The sequence below is a fragment of the Caretta caretta genome, chromosome 9 (genome assembly GCF_965140235.1).
Source record: "Caretta caretta isolate rCarCar2 chromosome 9, rCarCar1.hap1, whole genome shotgun sequence".
Lineage (NCBI taxonomy): Eukaryota > Metazoa > Chordata > Testudines > Cheloniidae > Caretta > Caretta caretta.
In genome coordinates, this window is record NC_134214.1 from 51,810,067 (window position 1) to 51,827,466 (window position 17,400).

General features: G+C 49.0%; 1 protein-coding gene across 2 annotated transcripts in view; it reads right to left on the reverse strand.

Annotated features, from left to right (window-relative positions):
• Positions 1-666: 666 nt before the first annotated feature.
• DZIP1L (DAZ interacting zinc finger protein 1 like) overlaps positions 667-17,400 on the reverse strand; it is a 40,396-nt gene continuing 23,662 nt past the window's right edge. For both annotated transcript variants that reach the window (XM_075132293.1, XM_048864288.2), the window contains 6 exons: positions 15,257-15,390; positions 12,829-13,021; positions 11,660-11,870; positions 9,678-9,874; positions 4,906-5,045; positions 667-2,557 (listed from right to left, as the gene is read on the reverse strand). In XM_075132293.1, the coding sequence (XP_074988394.1) occupies positions 2,378-2,557; positions 4,906-5,045; positions 9,678-9,874; positions 11,660-11,870; positions 12,829-13,021; positions 15,257-15,390 (1,055 nt within the window). In that variant the 3' untranslated portion in view covers positions 667-2,377. The remainder of the gene's footprint in view (positions 2,558-4,905; positions 5,046-9,677; positions 9,875-11,659; positions 11,871-12,828; positions 13,022-15,256; positions 15,391-17,400) is intronic.

A 17,400-nucleotide genomic window follows, 5' to 3' on the forward strand; every position in this document is an offset into this window, starting at 1 on the left:
GTGGAAATTTATCACAGCCTTGTAAAAGTACCATGAAAAGCATCCTCAAGTGAGTGGGAGGTAGCATTTGGGAAGGCTGTTATATTGATTATGTAAGTAATACACTGTATCCAGCCATTCTAGTCACACAAGGAGCCAGATCGGTCATTAAGGCAGAGCTATCAGTAGGCAGAGGTGCGGCTCTGCCCTATAGCTCTGGGGCAGCATTGTGTGGCTCCACTCACTCCCTGTCCTTTTGGCATGGCTTGAGATTCAGGAAGCACTCGCAGGGGGCAGCTCCTGCCCTCTGGAGTGGCCATAGACTGCAGAGGTCCCTTGCCAGTGGGACACTAGGAAAGCGTTTGCATCCTCCTCCTTTTGCACCTGAACAAGGCCCAGCCACAAGCCACACTTGCAGATATACCTTAAATTCACAGTGTTATCGGTCGTAACAGCTATGGGCTGTGTCCCTCTGGTGCAGCTGAGGAGATTGTGAGGCACTGTAGAGTTCATTGCTGAACCTTGTGGATTCTCAGTACACAGAGCCCAGGATGTGGTTTCGTATGCTCTTCAGTGCATGACACTGTGGGGCTGATCCTCTGCACTGCACCTTGTGTAACAATTTATGCACATGCAAGGGGAGGATGTAAGTGGCTACCGTTCTGACCAGGTAATATTTTACGCTCCTTGGCGTAAGCAACGGCATAAGGTGCAAGCTCACGGAGAGCCAGACTCTGCGTATTTATGTGACAGAGCTCTGCTGCTTTCTCTAATGTGCTTTAGACAAGTGCACCTGCTTGATCAGATCTGTTCCTACAACCTGCTCCTGAGTTTCCAGCAGCTCCCTTAGTCAGTACTAAGTATAGCAGCCCTGCCCATTTCTGGGGCTATGGCGCCATCGAGTGGACGTTTCTGTACATGTGTGTTCTCAGAGAGAACTTGCCAAGCATTCCCAATCCTTGTTAATGTTTTCTCTGTCACCTTCTCTCTGCATTGCTTTGCCAGCTGTAGGACACGGCTCATCTGAGCTGGCATACGCTGTCAGAGGGAGTAGCTGCAGCCAGGCCCATGCTGAGGGGCCTGTCCATGCAGCGCTGAGGGGGTTAACAGAGTCCTGTTTCTTGTATCTTATCTTTTGCTCCCCGGCTATAAAATCAGGGCCGGATTCCCGCTCCTAGGGGAACACCCCCAGTGTGAGGTGGGGAAGAGGGATGGAAACCTACTGAGGCTCTCCTTGTGGACAGTGTTCCAGTGGGGAGAGGAGGTTTGCCCCCTGAAGAACAGGCCGTGGGGCCAGCCCAACCATCCCCCAATGTGGGAGGACCAGCCATCCATCTGAGACCCTGTGCCCCTGGCAGGCTGCCCCAATCCCTCCTCCCCTGCCTGCTCCCTGGCAAAGTGCATCCTATGGAACTGAGCTGATGGGGCCTCACAGCCAGCAGCTGTCATTAGGATCCCTCCTAAAGGGGGCTCCCCAGTGCAGACAGTGGGGAGGCATTAAAATAACCTAGCTGTGGCCTGTGTTATCTTTTCATGGCTGTGCAGGGCTGTGAGGGTCCAAAATACATCCCCATCCCTCCAAGGGCCCTGCCCTATCTCCTCCCCCAAGGCAGACCAAGGATCACCCGCCACGGGCCTGGAGGAATGGGGGATGATGCCACCAAGGCAGCTGACCCCCTAGCCGCATGGAAGGGGTTGATCTGCATGAGGAGAGTCTGCACTGTGCATGGAGCTCTGGGGCACAATCGGACTTCTTTGGGGCCTGATCCTGTGAATCTATGCACAGTGAGCTGTCTGCTGGGGATCTCTCTGGGTGGGAGGAGTGAGGGGTTCCTTCCTCCGCTCGGCCAAGGAGGGGATGAGAAGCTTGGGGGATGTACCTGCAGCCTTGATGCTCCCGTGGCCTTCATACTATGCGTGACCCAACTACAGAGTGTCCAAAGGATGGCAACCATGCCCTTGCCCTGCCCCCACACAGCCCTGTGTATCCCCTGAATGCTGACACAGTATCTTCCCTCCACATGCTCAGTCCCACTACTTTCTTCACACTGGTGGCTGGGCAGCAGAATGTGCCCCTCCACACGCAGGGGTGTTGAATGATATGTTTTTCCAACCAGCCCAGGATATACTGACCCTCATGCACTGTGGAGAGGGCACTTGGGCAGCCATTGCAAAAATGCGTCATGGCTAGGTAGCATTTGAGGCCAGGGGACAGGGATTCCCATTCTGATCGCTCTAAACTGGTGGGTTGTTTTTAAATTAGAGCCCAGTGCCTGATCTTCCTATGAGTAGCGGGATTCCAAAGCCTTGTGGCCACATGGCAGGAACTTCCAGCTTTGGGACTGGGCCCTGAAATCCAAGCACTTGTAGGGTACGGCGAAGGGAGCTATCAAGCAAGTCACCAGCCTCCAGCCCTCATGCTGTTGGAACTCCAGACGCTGGTGCCCTGCGACCCTGCCGAGTTCCCGCTGTGCCTCACAGCTGGTTGCTGCTGCTGCTTCGTCTGGCTCTTGGCGTCCAGGAGCTGGGTGATCTCTTCAAGGGAGGAAGTTTCCAAGTCGCTGTTCTCATCCACAAACTGCATGGGGAATGGGAGGAGACAGAATGAGCAAACATGGCGAGCATTAGCCGGTGCTGTCTTTGCTGATAATGGCCCTGGCTGATTGCAGGGGGCTGGCATGGGATTAGTATAGTGCTTGCCCTCTGCACCCAGGGGAGCATTTCCACGTGGCAAACCCTTATCATTCAAATCCAAATATACGTTTATCAAATGCTTCCTTCAGCTACTGGTTTTCTGCTGCAGCTCCCCAGCACTTCCCAGTGCAAGGCAGGGCTGGCCCAGCAGCAGAACTACTTACATGCTCAGATGTGTATTATGGAGTATGAACTACAAGGACTCCCTAGGAAACTCAAATACTCAGTTATAGGCCTGACCAGGCTGTTGGGATCATATAGTCTGACCTCTTTCATAACACAGGCCGGAGGTTCAGCCTGGGATTCCTGCACCAAGCCCACATCTTGTGGGTTGAGCTAGAGTATATATTTTAGAATGACACATCCAGTCCTGATTTAATGAAGCTGGGAGAGGAATTGGGCAGAGCTGCTTGAAGTGTGTCAAGTTACAGAATTTCCATGACATTTCAAAAACTGAAAAAAATATACATGGGGGAACAATGTTGAGATAGTTGCAGAAAGTCTTCCCCTGAGTCTATTCCTAAACAATCCCTCATGACCTATGGCCAGTGGGCACTGACATTCAGTTTTGGCTCGGCATCTGTTTCAATAAAACCAATGACATTTCATTCATTGAACAGGTCTGATACTTTATGTAAATTACAGCTACAACCCAGGCTTTCCAGGGATCTAAGGACCCAATCCTGCAGCTGGATGTGCCAGGATAGTTCCTTGTACCCTCAAGTCTCTTATAGCAGGATTGGGTTACTTTACACCCAAATACATCTTTGTATTTTCTTGGGCGAGATTTGGCCTTACTTTGAGTGTCATTCATTTACCCCACCTTCAAGGAGTGTTTTCAGGTTCCTATTGTGATTTCAGTAAGGAATCCCCTGTGTTAGTGGCTTGGCTGGGATTATTTCTGATTTATCCTACAACACCACATTGTGCCCAAGTTGCATGAGAAGCAGAAGATTTAATGTGAGGATGTAATTTGATGCTTGCTAGACTCTTTCCCATGTTCATGGGTTGCAAATCATTTTATAAATCACACTCTTGGCTTTCTGCTTTGCCAGATGAAGGCAGAGAATCTCTTTCACATTGTTGTGAAGAAACTTTTTGGTATGCTCAGTGGGACTGTTCAGGGAAAGTAATTTTAAAAAGCAATAGGACTTCAGTGCTGCAGCCACTTATGAGAAAGAGTTAATGTAATTAAAATTGAGGTTACATATGTCACATTTTTTCATCATGTCACCCCGATTAGCTCTGGACATGTTCCAGAGACTTCTGTTTAATTTCATTCCCAGGCATTTCATGTCTGTCTTTAACCATGTGAATTTCCATTTTCCAAAGATTGTGAAAAGGCAAATATTCGGAAGGGGCTACAAAATAACTGGATGATGGGGCAGATCCTCCACAGCTGTAAATCACCATCGCTCCTCCCAGCAGAGACTGTCTATGTGACCAGGCTGCTGGGCTGATTTACACCAGCTGAAAATCAGTCCCATTGGGCTGAACGCTGAGATGATGTCCGCACAGCCGCATCTAGATCTCAAAGGCTGGTTCTGGTAATGCTGCCGAACCTGCAGCTTCATGGGCTCTGAACACTGGGGGCAGATGGAAATGCTGCTGTGATACCCACTGCTGTCGCTCCAGCGCAAAGTTCTGTACAGGACGAGCTGGCCTGGAGCATCTTGGCTTCTCTTTCCTCTAGCTGGGGCATACTGCATGTTCTCCCCTCCTCCATGCAGTTGCCCTAGCTCCCTCTACAAAGACCCACCTGGTCCGGGATAGGTTCCCTATTCTCACCCCTCACGCTCCATGGTACTCTCGATCCTCACCCAGCTTATATGGCAGAACTGTTCTATGGGGAAGTATGGGAGGAAGGGGGAAAAAAATCACACACTGAGTCTTTAGCTTTGTAGCTGGGGGACCCAAATGAACAGTTGAACCAGGGACACCAGATTTACCTGAACCAACCGTGGGGCTGTCCAGACATCACTGAACTATTGTCAGCCCAGAGCATAAACACACATTCCTCCTCCCCAGTGCGAACGCTCTAAAACTCCTTCCCCTACCCCAATGGCTTGTTATTTTTTGAGTCTCTGGCTGTACAGTGGTCGCGACTGGGAAATGGTTTGAGACGATGCTGGTCTCCATACTAAATCGTTACATTCCTGAATACCAGACACTTCCCATTCTCTGTATGGCTTGCCCAGCTTTCTCCAAAAGTCTGCCTGTTGCACAAGGTACCTGGAGTTTCTTGTCTGAGTGACTTGCTTTCGGAGAATCAGAGGGCGCGGCAGGGAGGAGTTTTCTCCCACCAGCAGGCTTCCTTGCTGGCATACTCAGTGTGCGCTCCAGATTTTTAGCCATTGCGGACACCAGCGTCCCTGCACAGAGCACAGCTTGTTAGAACTGGAATCCAGGGCCCTGCAATCACATGGTCAATATCGCTGCACAACTGAATTGCTCATCAGGACTCAGAGTGGATGGGAAAGGATTTCCTTCCAGACCTCTTTTCCAGTTTAAAAGGGAACATGTTGCTGGTGAAAGGTGTCAGTGATGGAGCTCAGAAGCCAACTATAGTTCATAGAATCATAGAATATCAGGGTTGGAAGGGACCTCAGGAGGTCATCTAGTCCAACCTCCTGCTCAAAGCAGGACCAATCCCCAACTAAATCATCCCAGCCAGGGCTTTGTCAAGCCTGACCTTAAAAACCTCTAAGGAAGGAGATTCCACCACCACCCTAGGTAACGCATTCCAGTGTTTCACCACCCTCCTAGTGAAAAAGTTTTTCCTAATATCCAACCTAAACCTCCCCCACTGCAATATGAGACCATTACTCCTTGTTCTGTCATCTTCTACCACTGAGAACAGTCTAGATCCATCCTCTTTGAAACCCCCTCTCAGGTAGTTGAAAGCAGCTATCAAATCCCCCCTCATTCTTCTCTTCCCCAGACTAAACAATCCCAGTTCCTGCAGCCTCTCCTCATAAGTCATGTGTTCCAGTCCCCTTATCATTTTTGTTGCTCTCCGCTGGACGCTTTCCAATTTTTTCACATCCTTCTTGTAGCGTGGGGCCCAAAACTGGACACAGTACTCCAGATGAGATCTCACCAATGTCCAATAGAGGCGAACGATCTTATCCCTCAATCTGCTGGCAATGCCCCTATTTATACAGCCCCAAATGCTACTGGCCTTCTTGGCAACAAGGGCACACCCTTGACTCATATCCAGCTTCTCGTCCACTGTAACCCCTAGGTCCTTTTCTGCAGAACTGTTGCCTAGCCATTCGGTCTCTAATCTGTAGCAGTGCATGGGATTCTTCTGTCCTAAGTGCAGGACTCTGCACTTTGTCCTTGTTGTACCTCATCAGATTTCTTTTGGCCCAATCCTCTAATTTGTCTAGGGCCCTCTGTATCCTGTCCCTACCCTCCAGCGTATCTACCTCTCCTCCCAGTTTAGTGTCATCTGCAAACTTGCTGAGGGTGCAATCCACACCATCCTCCAGATCATTAATGAAGATATTGAACAAAACTGGCCCCAGGACCGACCCTTGGGGCACTCCGCTTGATACCAGCTGCCAACCAGACATGGAGCCATAGTACACAGGACTGGAAAGGACCTCCTGGGTCACTGAGTCCAGTCCCATGCTATCTCAGGCAACCCGATCATATCACTTGCAAACTTACCAAGCTCCGTCTTCAAACAAACAATTTGGTTGTTTGCCCCCAGTGCTCCTATTAGGAGGCTGTTCCAAAACCTCACTCCTCCGATGGTTAGAAACAGTCCTAACTTCCAGCCTCAATTCACCCATAGGACAAATACAATCAGCTGCAGGCTACCACAGCAGTGTGCCTCAATCCTGAGTTACTAAGGCTCCTGCTAAGTGTTGGAGCTTCTAGCTCCATGTCTAGTCAGTCCTTCCAAAAAGAGCTGATGTGGACTCTGGTTGTGGTGACAATTTTTGTGATGCAGATGGCTGCCAGCTAGGCAGTGGATAGAAGGCACCTGCTCATTTCGTAGACAGGGCTGACTAGCAGCCAGGGAAGAATGACTTTTGTCCACGCCCAGCATGGTTTAGCTCTGAACTGCTGGCCTGCACAAGAAAGGCTTTGTGGCTCATGGCCAATCACTGAGATTACCCAATTATTGGAGATATCGATGCAAAGTACTGACATCATGGAAGGTGGAGCCACTGGGTCATTTCCATAGATGCCAAGGCCAGAAGGAACCATTAGGACCATCCAGTCTGATCTCCTATGTAGCACAGGCCAGAGAACTTCCCCAAAGTAATTCCTAGAGCAGAGCTTTTAGAAACACAGCCCATCTGGATTTAAAAATTGTCAGCAATGGAGAATCCGCCACAAACCTTGGTAAGCTGCTCCAATGGTTTAGGGCCTGTTTAGTGCCCTCCAGCTAACTGATTGCCAGTTAACTCAACATAGTTAGCATGCGTGTAAGAAATAGTCTTAACATGCCCCAAATGTCTGTTCCAGGATAAAAGTGCCTGTAGTTGACCACGGAGCTGGGCACAGGGTGAACCACAAAGGCAATAGTTTTCACTGCCAAAAACCATTGGTTTTACTGCGGGATAATTAACACGCATTAACTATCCTGCTGGAAAGCCGTAGTGGAGACAAGGCTCTGAAGTTTTTACTGCAAGGAAGGTCGGTGAGATCAAAACTATACCTCTGCCCATGGTTCACCAGGTTTATATCCTTCAACAAACGCTTGGCGAGCATTCACACTAGCCTTTACAAAGGGGCTAGCTAAAAAACCTTTGGTGTAAACAAGTTCTTTGCCAATAATGTGTATCAGGAGTGTCATTTAAAGGGACAACTTCAATATGTGGGACTAAACATGTGGTACCCATGTAACATGCTTGCCAAATGTCTGTCTCTGCGGTGGCTGCTCCACAGATGAAAGGTGCCTACTGCTGCTCCCAGGCAATGGACATCATTTAGCTCAAGCAGGAGAAGCTGGCACGTTGGAGAGAAAAGTCCTGGATTTATTCCCCACTGGGGATTCAGCCAGGGAACCGTGGTATCTACTATAGCACCAAAGGCTTCTATAGTCGAAGGGAGCTACTGGAAATAAGTGATTCTTTCTGGTGTCCATTTGACAGCCCTTTGTATATAGTTTGTTTCATTGTCTCCCTGTATAGTCAGTTTCTATCTTGCTAGAAACTCCCCCCCCCACCCCATAAACTGACACTAAACTGGGAGGAGAGGTAGGTACGCTGGAGGGTAGGGATAGGATACAGAGGGACCTAGACAAATTGGAGGATTGGGCCAAAAGAAATCTGATGAGGTTCAACAAGGACAAAGTGCAGAGTCCTGCACTTAGGATAGAAGAATCCAGTGCACCGCTACAGACTAGGGACCGAATGGCTCGGCAGCAGTTCTGCAGAAAAGGACCTAGGGGTTACAGTGGACGAGAAGCTGGATATGAGTCAACAGTGTGCCCTTGTTGCCAAGAAGGCCAATGGCATTTTGGGATGTATAAGTAGGGGCTTTGCCAGCAGATCGAGGGACGTGATCGTTCCCCTCTATTCGACACTGGTGAGGCCTCATCTGGAGTACTGTGTCCAGTTTTGGGCCCCACACTACAAGAAGGATGTGAAAAAATTGGAAAACGTCCAGCGGAGGGCAACAAAAATGCTTAGGGGACTGGAACACATGACTTATGAGGAGAGGCTGCGGGAACTGGGATTGTTTAGTCTGGGGAAGAGAAGAATGAGGGGGGATTTGATAGCTGCTTTCAACTACCTGAAAGGGGGGTTCCAAAGAGGATGGATCCAGACTGTTCTCAGTGGTAGCAGATGACAGAACGAGGAGTAATGGTCTCAAGTTGCAGTGGGAGGGGTTTAGGTTTTATATTAGGAAAAACTTTTTCACTAGGAGGGTGGTGAAACACTGGAATGCGTTACCTAGGGAGGTGGTGGAATCTCCTTCCTTAGAAGTTTTTAAGGTCAGGCTTGACAAAGCCCTGGCTGGGATAATTTAATTGCGGATCAGTCCTGCTTTGAGCAGGGGGTTGGACTAGATGACCTCCTGAGGTCCCTTCCAACCCTGATATTCTATGATTCTATGATAAATCTCAGTAGGGCAGCAGAAAAACCCTGATATTTGTTCCCCAAAAGCATTTTTTAAAAAGACAGCACTCACACTTTCAGGGTGAGCTAGCAGAAACTAGCATTTTAGTCCATTTAAAAATGCCAAGCTAAGAGGTCCCTTTGAACAACATTATTTCTTACACCTAAAGAAGATATTGAGAAATCCCCTGGATTAATGGCAAGGTCTATTCTAAAGGGATAGAGAAGGAACCATGCACCCCACTCTCTGGGGTTTAAGAGGGGAGCAACAGTGCATTTTGAAAGCACATCAGTGTTAATCCCCTCACAAAGGCTCTGATCCAGGAAGGTACATGTGTACATGTGTATCTTTATGCGGGTGAATAGTCCCATGGACTTCAGTGGGACTGCTCATGTGGATTGGAGCCATAGTGACTTAGTAATGGCTCTGCAGGAAAACAGAAGCTGGTTTTGTTTCTCATGGGGAGGACTACCCCAGAGCAGGGTGCAGGCTATCTATCTGTGAACACCCCTTAGCTGAACCAGCAGCATGCCACTGCAACTGACTTCCAAGAGTGCAGATGCATCAGAACAAAGTCTTGCTCCTGACACCCATTATCTTGGTACCTCTGGGTCTTGTGTTAGGAAAAGCAAGGTGAGAAATGTCCTTTTCTGGGGTCTTGGCACTAGTGCATTTAGGATTCTATTCCTGGAGAATGACCACCCCATTCTCTTCACAATCAGTTTCCCCCAGGCTGAGAACGGGCTTAATAGACACTAACATAGATTTACCTCTTTTGTTGGCTTAAGCTGTCAAATGTAGAAACAGATGTGCATGCAAATCTCCCCTTTCCTTCAGTATCAGGGCATGAACTACGATAGAGATTTCTGATTTTAGCACATTAACTATATTCTGATAGATGAAAATTATTATTTATGATTCACCTGTTGGAGTGGTTCTCATGGGTGGGCTGGCTTTTCCCTCTGAGGAATCGATGTCAGACCAGTCTGATGTGGTTTCGTCATTCTGGGTCAGCCTCAAAGGGGTTTGCGCTTGCTGCAGGGTGATGGGATGTTTGAATTTCACTGGGGTGAGGCTGGCGCCGTCCTCCCCAGAGTCCTCGGAACTGAAGGGTGGGGTGCTGAAAGTAAAATGATGGAAGAAGGAAAGGTCAGACATGGAGGAAGTGGAGGGCTCTGAGCAGTTGGGTCAGGGATATCTGGGACAATCTGTGATGAGGAGACCAAGACCGTTGTCATTAAATACAGATTGGCAGTGCTTTCAGCGGTTGGCTAGAAGGTTGTGTGTTCAAGTCCCCTGGTGGGGCGAGAGCATATGTAAAACCAGCAATGAAACTTTGAACAGCAAGGTAGAGTACAGGGGCAAATATTAGGCCTGTTTTCCTTCACCCCTATTCCACTGGTACTTGCAGCAGCTGCTCCATGCACCTCAGCCCTGGCTTAGCACCACACCACTTTCAAGAGCAGGCTATCACAGCTTCGGTACCTAGCTTGTTCCCAACCAGCAGGAGGAGCAGGAATTTCTGACTGCCAATTCATCCTCTTCAGTCCAAAATGCTGCCACAAAAACTCAAGTATCTTGTCCAATTCTTTGTCTACTTCCAGCCCATCTTCAAAACCCTCAGCTGGCTTCCTCTTCCTCCCTGGGGCAAATGTGAGCTCCTTGTTCTCACTTTTAAAACCCTACACAACCCAGTTACTCCATACCTCTCCTCTGTCATCTCTTATCCCCTCCCAGTTGCCCTCTTCATTCTGCCTAAGCGGCATGGCCTCTCCGTTCTTGTCCTTCTAGTCTCTTTTATTACTAGAGCTACTTGGACATTTTTCATCAAAACATTTTTGGCATTTCATTTCATCAAAACAGTGTTGGCATTTCCTGTAGAGGGGAAAACCCCCCAAACAAAGCACTTTGATTATGTCAAAATGTCTTGGTTTGATATTCTTGGAATGAAATGTTTAGACTTTTCAGTTGGAAACAAAATTAATTGGGATACTGTTATGTTATATAATATTTGAAAAAGTTAAAGGTCAAATTGGACAAATTGAATCTCAACATCTACTCTCATTAAATTTTCACAGTTGTGAGAAGTTATGGGGGAGGCCAGACAATTATTTAAATTGACAAAAATAAAAATAAAAGTTTATTTTTAGGCAATGGCATTATCTGTTGAAATTATAAAACAATAAAAATGGAATTCTGCAAAGTCTATCTGTATTGGAGCTGGAGGTGTCCTTTCCAGCTCAGGTGGACATATCCACACGACCTCTGGTTGAGCTAGCACGCAAAAAGTAGCTACATGATTTAAAAAAAACAAACTGCAGCTGCATGGGCGGCGGGATGAACTAGTCACCCCGAGTCTTATCCCATCCAAGACCCTAGGCATGTACTTGGGGCGGCTAGCCCATCATGCCAAGCATACCCTGCTATTTTTAGCATGATAGCTCAATCATGGCTGTCATATTACAACACGTGAAAGCTCCTTCCCTGGAGGCTTTCAAAAGGAAGCTAGATAGTCTTGGATGGTTTAGACATAACAAATCCTGCACCTTACCAGGGGGTTAGCCTAGATGACCCTTGCAGTCCCTTCTCACCCCATGGTTCTGTGAATCAGAGTTAGTGCTGGTGTATCTACTCGAGCTGGAAATTCCCTAGGGTAAACATACCCTCCATGGGCCCTGCAGCTTAGACATTTCAGGTGCACCCCATGCAAAGCTTCCTGCCGCAACAAATGATCTGCATTTGCACTTCACCTAGCACTGTGGGGCCCTGGGGCTACTGCAGTCCACATTGTAATAGAATAGCGATGTCCAAGCTCGGTACGAGGCTGCTTGCCCCAGTAAGCATGCTAGTGAAAGGCATGAGTGCAATGTCCGTAGTGAGGATGGGAGGTGTGGATGGGCCTCACCTCGGATGCTGGATGGCAGCATGTCGTGAGCTGCTGGCTTTGCTTTGTGGCATTACTCTGGGCACCTCTACTGGGCTGTGGGAATAGCTGGCTTTGCTCCGAGGAGCTGGTTTGGGCGTCTCCTCCGCATAGGGCTGTAACTCAACTTGCAGTGTTCTAGGCTTGGCAGATGCAACCCGGCGAGGCGACAGGGGGCTCTTCTGGCTTTTAGCTGGAAAGGTACAAGGGACACTGAGAGCAAAGGCTAGATGGACCTTTGGTCTGACCCAGTATGGCTGTTCTTTAACACCTACAAGCTGCTTGGCCCAAGCAGGTTTTTGCCCAGCAAAATTAATTAAGCAGGATTAATGCTTGTAAATTGATGCTGTTAAACTGGATTGGCTTAAAAAAAGAAAAAAAACATACAAAATGAGTGGCTGATGAGAACTCCCATGCTTTACCATCTAACATTCTCAAAATGTCACACAGCCAATGTAGCCAGTGTTAGGTGACTTCCTTCCCCTCCCACACACACACATCCACTTCACATTGGGAGGAGAGGTCGACATATGTGACTCTGTCTGATCCTTGGCCAATGCAGTAACTCAGCTGGTGTAACAGACAGCTGTTTTTAGGCTGCTCTAAACTATTCTGAAGGATGTTTTGGTCCCTAGCTGGCCCAAAAATAGAGAAGAAGAAAGGTGGGTTAGAATCACCTTCATTCCCTCACCCCACCCACTCTCTCCACCTGCACTGTCCTTCTGGTATTTCCTGTGTGGCATTCCACTAATGTGTGCTGACACTGTGCTTTGTGGCTCGCTATAACCCCCATTTGATGCTGATAAACTGGATCTCTGCATGTTCTAGCAACAGGCAGAAGGAAGAGAGTTTGCGGACCAGGTTCTTCTTGCAGCTCTTTTCCCTTTGAGCTCTTCCCCGTCCATTCCCCAGAGCTGAGAAGTGTGCGTTTTATTTTTATATATAACTTTTTTTTGCAAGGTCACTCAAGGCAAGCAGTGCACACTGCAAGTGCAAATGGTTATTTGACACTGAATACAATATCTATCTTGCCCAGTTTTCCTTGGGGATGCACAATGGGTCACGGAAATGTCTCATGACAATAACACTATGTTGGGATTGAACTCTTGTCTGCAGCACAGGTTTCCAAAGACCGCATCGCAGCCCTTTACCTGAGACTACTGAAAGTTGCTGTGGCAAAATGTCATCATCCTTCTGGCGCTGCTTGACTTTCCAAGTGACCTCTTGAACTAGCTTGTCCCTCAAGCTGAGGAGATTTGGAAATTTCTTGGCCTTCTGCTGCTGCTGAGTCATTACGAGGGAGCTCAGATTTTTATAGGTCTGAGCTGGAATCCCCTTCGCAGCCTAAAGCAGAGAGAATTGTGGGTAACATTAAAACCAGCCCGACATAATTCTGACACTGCCTCAGATGGTGAAACAAGCCTTCTCCCCTAAGGTTTCCATCACCTCTGAAAGAGAACCCGGCCTTCTGCAAACTATGGACCTCATCTAACTTTCCATCAGATTCACCTGGCTTTGGATCCGGCCTTACACCCAGAATGGTCATCAGCATAAGATGGAGAGACTCCTACCCCATCAGGTGACCGAGTATAAGACTCCATCCATCCTTTGTGCTGCTGGTTGACATACATGTAATAAGAGTCTCAGCCCAGAGGAGTGTACGCTCCATTGATGTGTGCTGCAGCAGGTTACCTACCAGTGGTGTGGACAAGTGAGCACTCTCAACCCTCCACTCCTGTCAGCATCACGTAAGCCAGTCCCCAGACACACGGGAGATTTTCAATGATTTTCCTCACTTATCCCTGTCTACACTAGAGACTGGTGACATTCAATCCCCACCTCTCCGATAACACACCACACACGCACAAAAGTGCAACTGGTAGCACACAGGGGCGCACATCTGGACTGTACCTGCTCTGAGTAAGGCTAACCATGGGGTACATCTGCACTGCAAATGAAGGGGTGATTGTAGCAGGGGTAGATATACCTGTGCTAGCTTTAATCTAGCCAGCACAGGTAGCAATAGCAGTGAGGACATGGTGACATTGATCCTGGCGTAAGCTAACAATGTAAATACATACCCAGAGTCCCTGCTGGGCTAGTCCCCACTACCAATGTTACCCATGCCACCTTCATCTGCAGTGTAGTCATACCCACTATGCCATCCACCATCATGTTGCTCTATACCAGTGATTCAAACTTTTGTACTGGTGATCCCTTTCATATAGCAAGCCTCTTAGTGTGACCCCCCCCCCCTATAAATTAAAAACACTTAACACCATTATAAATGCTGGAGGCAAAGCGGGGCTTGGGGTAGAGGCTGACAGCTCGCGACCCCCCATGTAATAACCTTGCAACCCCCTGAGGGGTCCTGACCTCCCATTTGAGAACCCCTGCTCTACACCTGTGAAGCACCAGCGTACACAGCGAGCGTTGCTCTAGCACGGGGTGGGCAAACTTTTTGGCCCGAGGGCCACATCGGGGTTGCGAAACTGTATGGAGGGCCAGGTAGGGAAGGCTGTGCCTCCCCAAACAGCCTGGCCCCCGCCCCCTATCCGCCCCCTCCCACTTCCCGCCTCCTGACTGCCCCCCTCAGAACCTCTGACCCATCCAACCCCCCCCTGCTCCTTATTCCCTGACCGCCCCCTCCTGGGACCCCTCCCTCCTAACCGCCCCCCCCGGGCCCCACCCCCCTGTCCACCTCCCCCTGCTCCCTGTCTCGTGACTGCCCCAAACCCTATCCACACCTCCTGACAAGCCCCCTTCTCCCTGCCCCCTTACCATGCCACTCAGAGCAGCAGGAGTTCGCAGCCCCACTGCCCGGCCGGAGCCAGCCACGCTGCTGTACTGCCCGGCAGGAGCGGCGGGCCAGAGCGCAGGCGGCGCAGCAAGCTGAGCCTGCGGGGGAGGGGGAACATCAGGGGAGGGGCCGGGGGCTAGCCTCCCTGGCTGGGAGCTCAAGGGCTGGGCAGGACGGTCCTGTGGGCCAGATGTGGCCTGCGGGCCGTAGTTTGCCCACCTCTGCTCTAGCAGCTGCAATGGTGCGGTTAGTCCTCCCAGTGCAATCCCACACGTTTCTGAAGGGGTAGGAACAATCTCAGAGAACTGGCTCTGTCACCTGCAGGGTCACTCACATGCTCACTGCATGCAAGCCCTAGAGGACCTGAGGTGGACTGGGGGTGCTCCCATCTCTGCCATGCCCCACTTCAATGAAGGTCTCAGTTGCTTTTAGCTCTGCCGGCTCTCCCTGGGAAGGGTGCACCCTCCCTCCCTGGAGCATGAAGGAAGGACACAGAAACTGGATGACAAGCACTGGGCAGGGACTGTCTAGGCAGCACCTGTTACAATGGGATCCTGATCTCAGTTAGGACCTCTACATAGCACAATAACTTAAATGAAATTTGAGGTGCTCTTTATATACATGCAATGCTCCCTCACAAATATTAACATACCTGGGCTAGCTAATTAACATTTGAAACACCGGAAGGAGTGAAAGGGACAAGGAGGGAAGGGGTTGCACTGCAAATAGAGAGATGTCTCTCTCCCCGCTTTTTTGGTTTCCCCTCTCCTGATACTCACCTTCTTCACGCCCATACTCTCCAGCTTCTCCTCCAACATCTCCTCCAGAATGGGGCGGAACTGCTTCAGCAAGTTGGGATTCCTCCGCAGGGCTTCCAGGAGCCTCTGCTTCCTGTCCAGGGTATCCTCCAAGTCTGCGGCAAAACCCAAAATCACAAGGGTGGGTTTGGATGGACTGAAACTCTCAATATCAAAGTCAGAGCCAGAGACTCAGGGACCAGAGGCCTGGTCCATCTTGGGGACCCTCCTCCCTAGCAGAAGATAGATTGGTAGCTCCCTGTTCCCCAGCTGTGGCACGTTTTGAAATTTTTCTTCACAACCACAAGGGCAAGACATATATAAACAAAAGCTGAGATTCTAACATCACAAGAGGATCCTGGGAGCTGGGCCATAGGCATGTGTCTCCTGTGCCTCTGCCTTAATCTGTCTCTGCCATAACTTTCTCAATAAGGAAAGTGTGGGCCCCTTACTGAATGAGGGAGGCAACCTAGTGACAGAGGATGCAGAAAAAGCTAATGTACTCAGTGCTTTTTTTGCCTCTGTCTTCACGAACAAGGTCAGCTCCCAGACTGCTGCTCTGGGCAGCACAGTATGGGGAGGAGGTGACCAGCCCTCTGTGGAGAAAGAAATGGTTTGGGACTATTTAGAAAAGCTGGACGAGCACAAGTCCATGGGGCCAGATGCACTGCATCCGAGAGTGCTAAAGGAGTTGGCGGATGTGATTGCAGAGCCATTGGCCATTATCTTTGAAAACTCATGGCGATTGGGGGAGGTCCTGGACGACTGGAAAAAGGCTAATGTAGTACCCATCTTTAAAAAAGGGAAGGAGGAGGATCCGGGGAACTACAGGCCAGTCAGCCTCACCTCAGTCCCTGGAAAAATCATGGAGCAGGTACTCAAGGAATCAATTCTGAAGCACTTAGAGAAGAGGAAAGTGATCAGGAACAGTCAACACGGATTCACCAAGGGCAAGTCATGCCTGACTAAACGAATTGCCTTCTATGACGAGATAACTGGCTTTGTGGATGAGGGGAAAGCAGTGGACATGTTATTCCTTGACTTTAGCAAAGCTTTTGACACGGAATCCCACAGTATTCTTGACAGCAAGTTAAAGAAGTATGGGCTGGATGAATGGACTATAAGGTGGATAGAAAGCTGACTAGATTGTCAGGCTCAACGGGTAGTGATCAATGGCTCCATGTCTAGTTGGCAGCCAGTATCAAGTGGAATGCCCCAAGGGTCAGTCCTGGGGCCGGTTTTGTTCATGTTTGGGATGTATAAGTAGGGGCATTGCCAGCAGATCGAGGGATGTGATCGTTCCCCTCTATTCAACATTGGTGAGGCCTCATCTGGAGTACTGTGTCCAGTTTTGGGCCTCACACTACAAGAAGGATGTGAAAAAATTGGAAAACGTCCAGCGGAGGGCAACAAAAATGATTAGGGGACTGGAACACATGACTTATGAGGAGAGGCTGCGGGAACTGGGATTGTTTAGTCTGGGGAAGAGAAGAATGAGGGGGGATTTGATAGCTGCTTTCAACTACCTGAAAGGGGGGTTCCAAAGAGGATGGATCCAGACTGTTCTCAGTGGTAGCAGATGACAGAACGAGGAGTAATGGTCTCAAGTTGCTGTGGGAGGGGTTTAGGTTTTATATTAGGAAAAACTTTTTCACTAGGAGGGTGGTGAAACACTGGAATGCGTTACCTAGGGAGGTGGTGGAATCTCCTTCCTTTGAGGTTTTTAAGGTCAGGCTTGACAAAGCCCTGGCTGGGATGATTTAGTTGGGGAGCTTTGAGCAGGGGGTTGGACTAGATGACCTCCTGAGGTCCCTTCCAACCCTGATATTCTATGATTCTATAAGCTGACCCACCCCAGACCACATCCCTGACTCTGCTGTTGGAAAGCAGATTATACCACTTTAATGAGTAAGGTGGGGCCCATCCCAGGTTTCACTGGGAGAATCAGGTGCTCAGTTGTGCAGTTATTGTGTTGCCACACATTCACACTACGTTTCCCAGGCTGGTTGCAAATTTTCCATGCACAATCCATTTTAAATGGATTTTGATGGAAAATTGGATTTTCATCTAAACAAAATTTTTCATGAAGTGTCTACTTTCTCTGAAATTATTTAATTTTTTTGTCA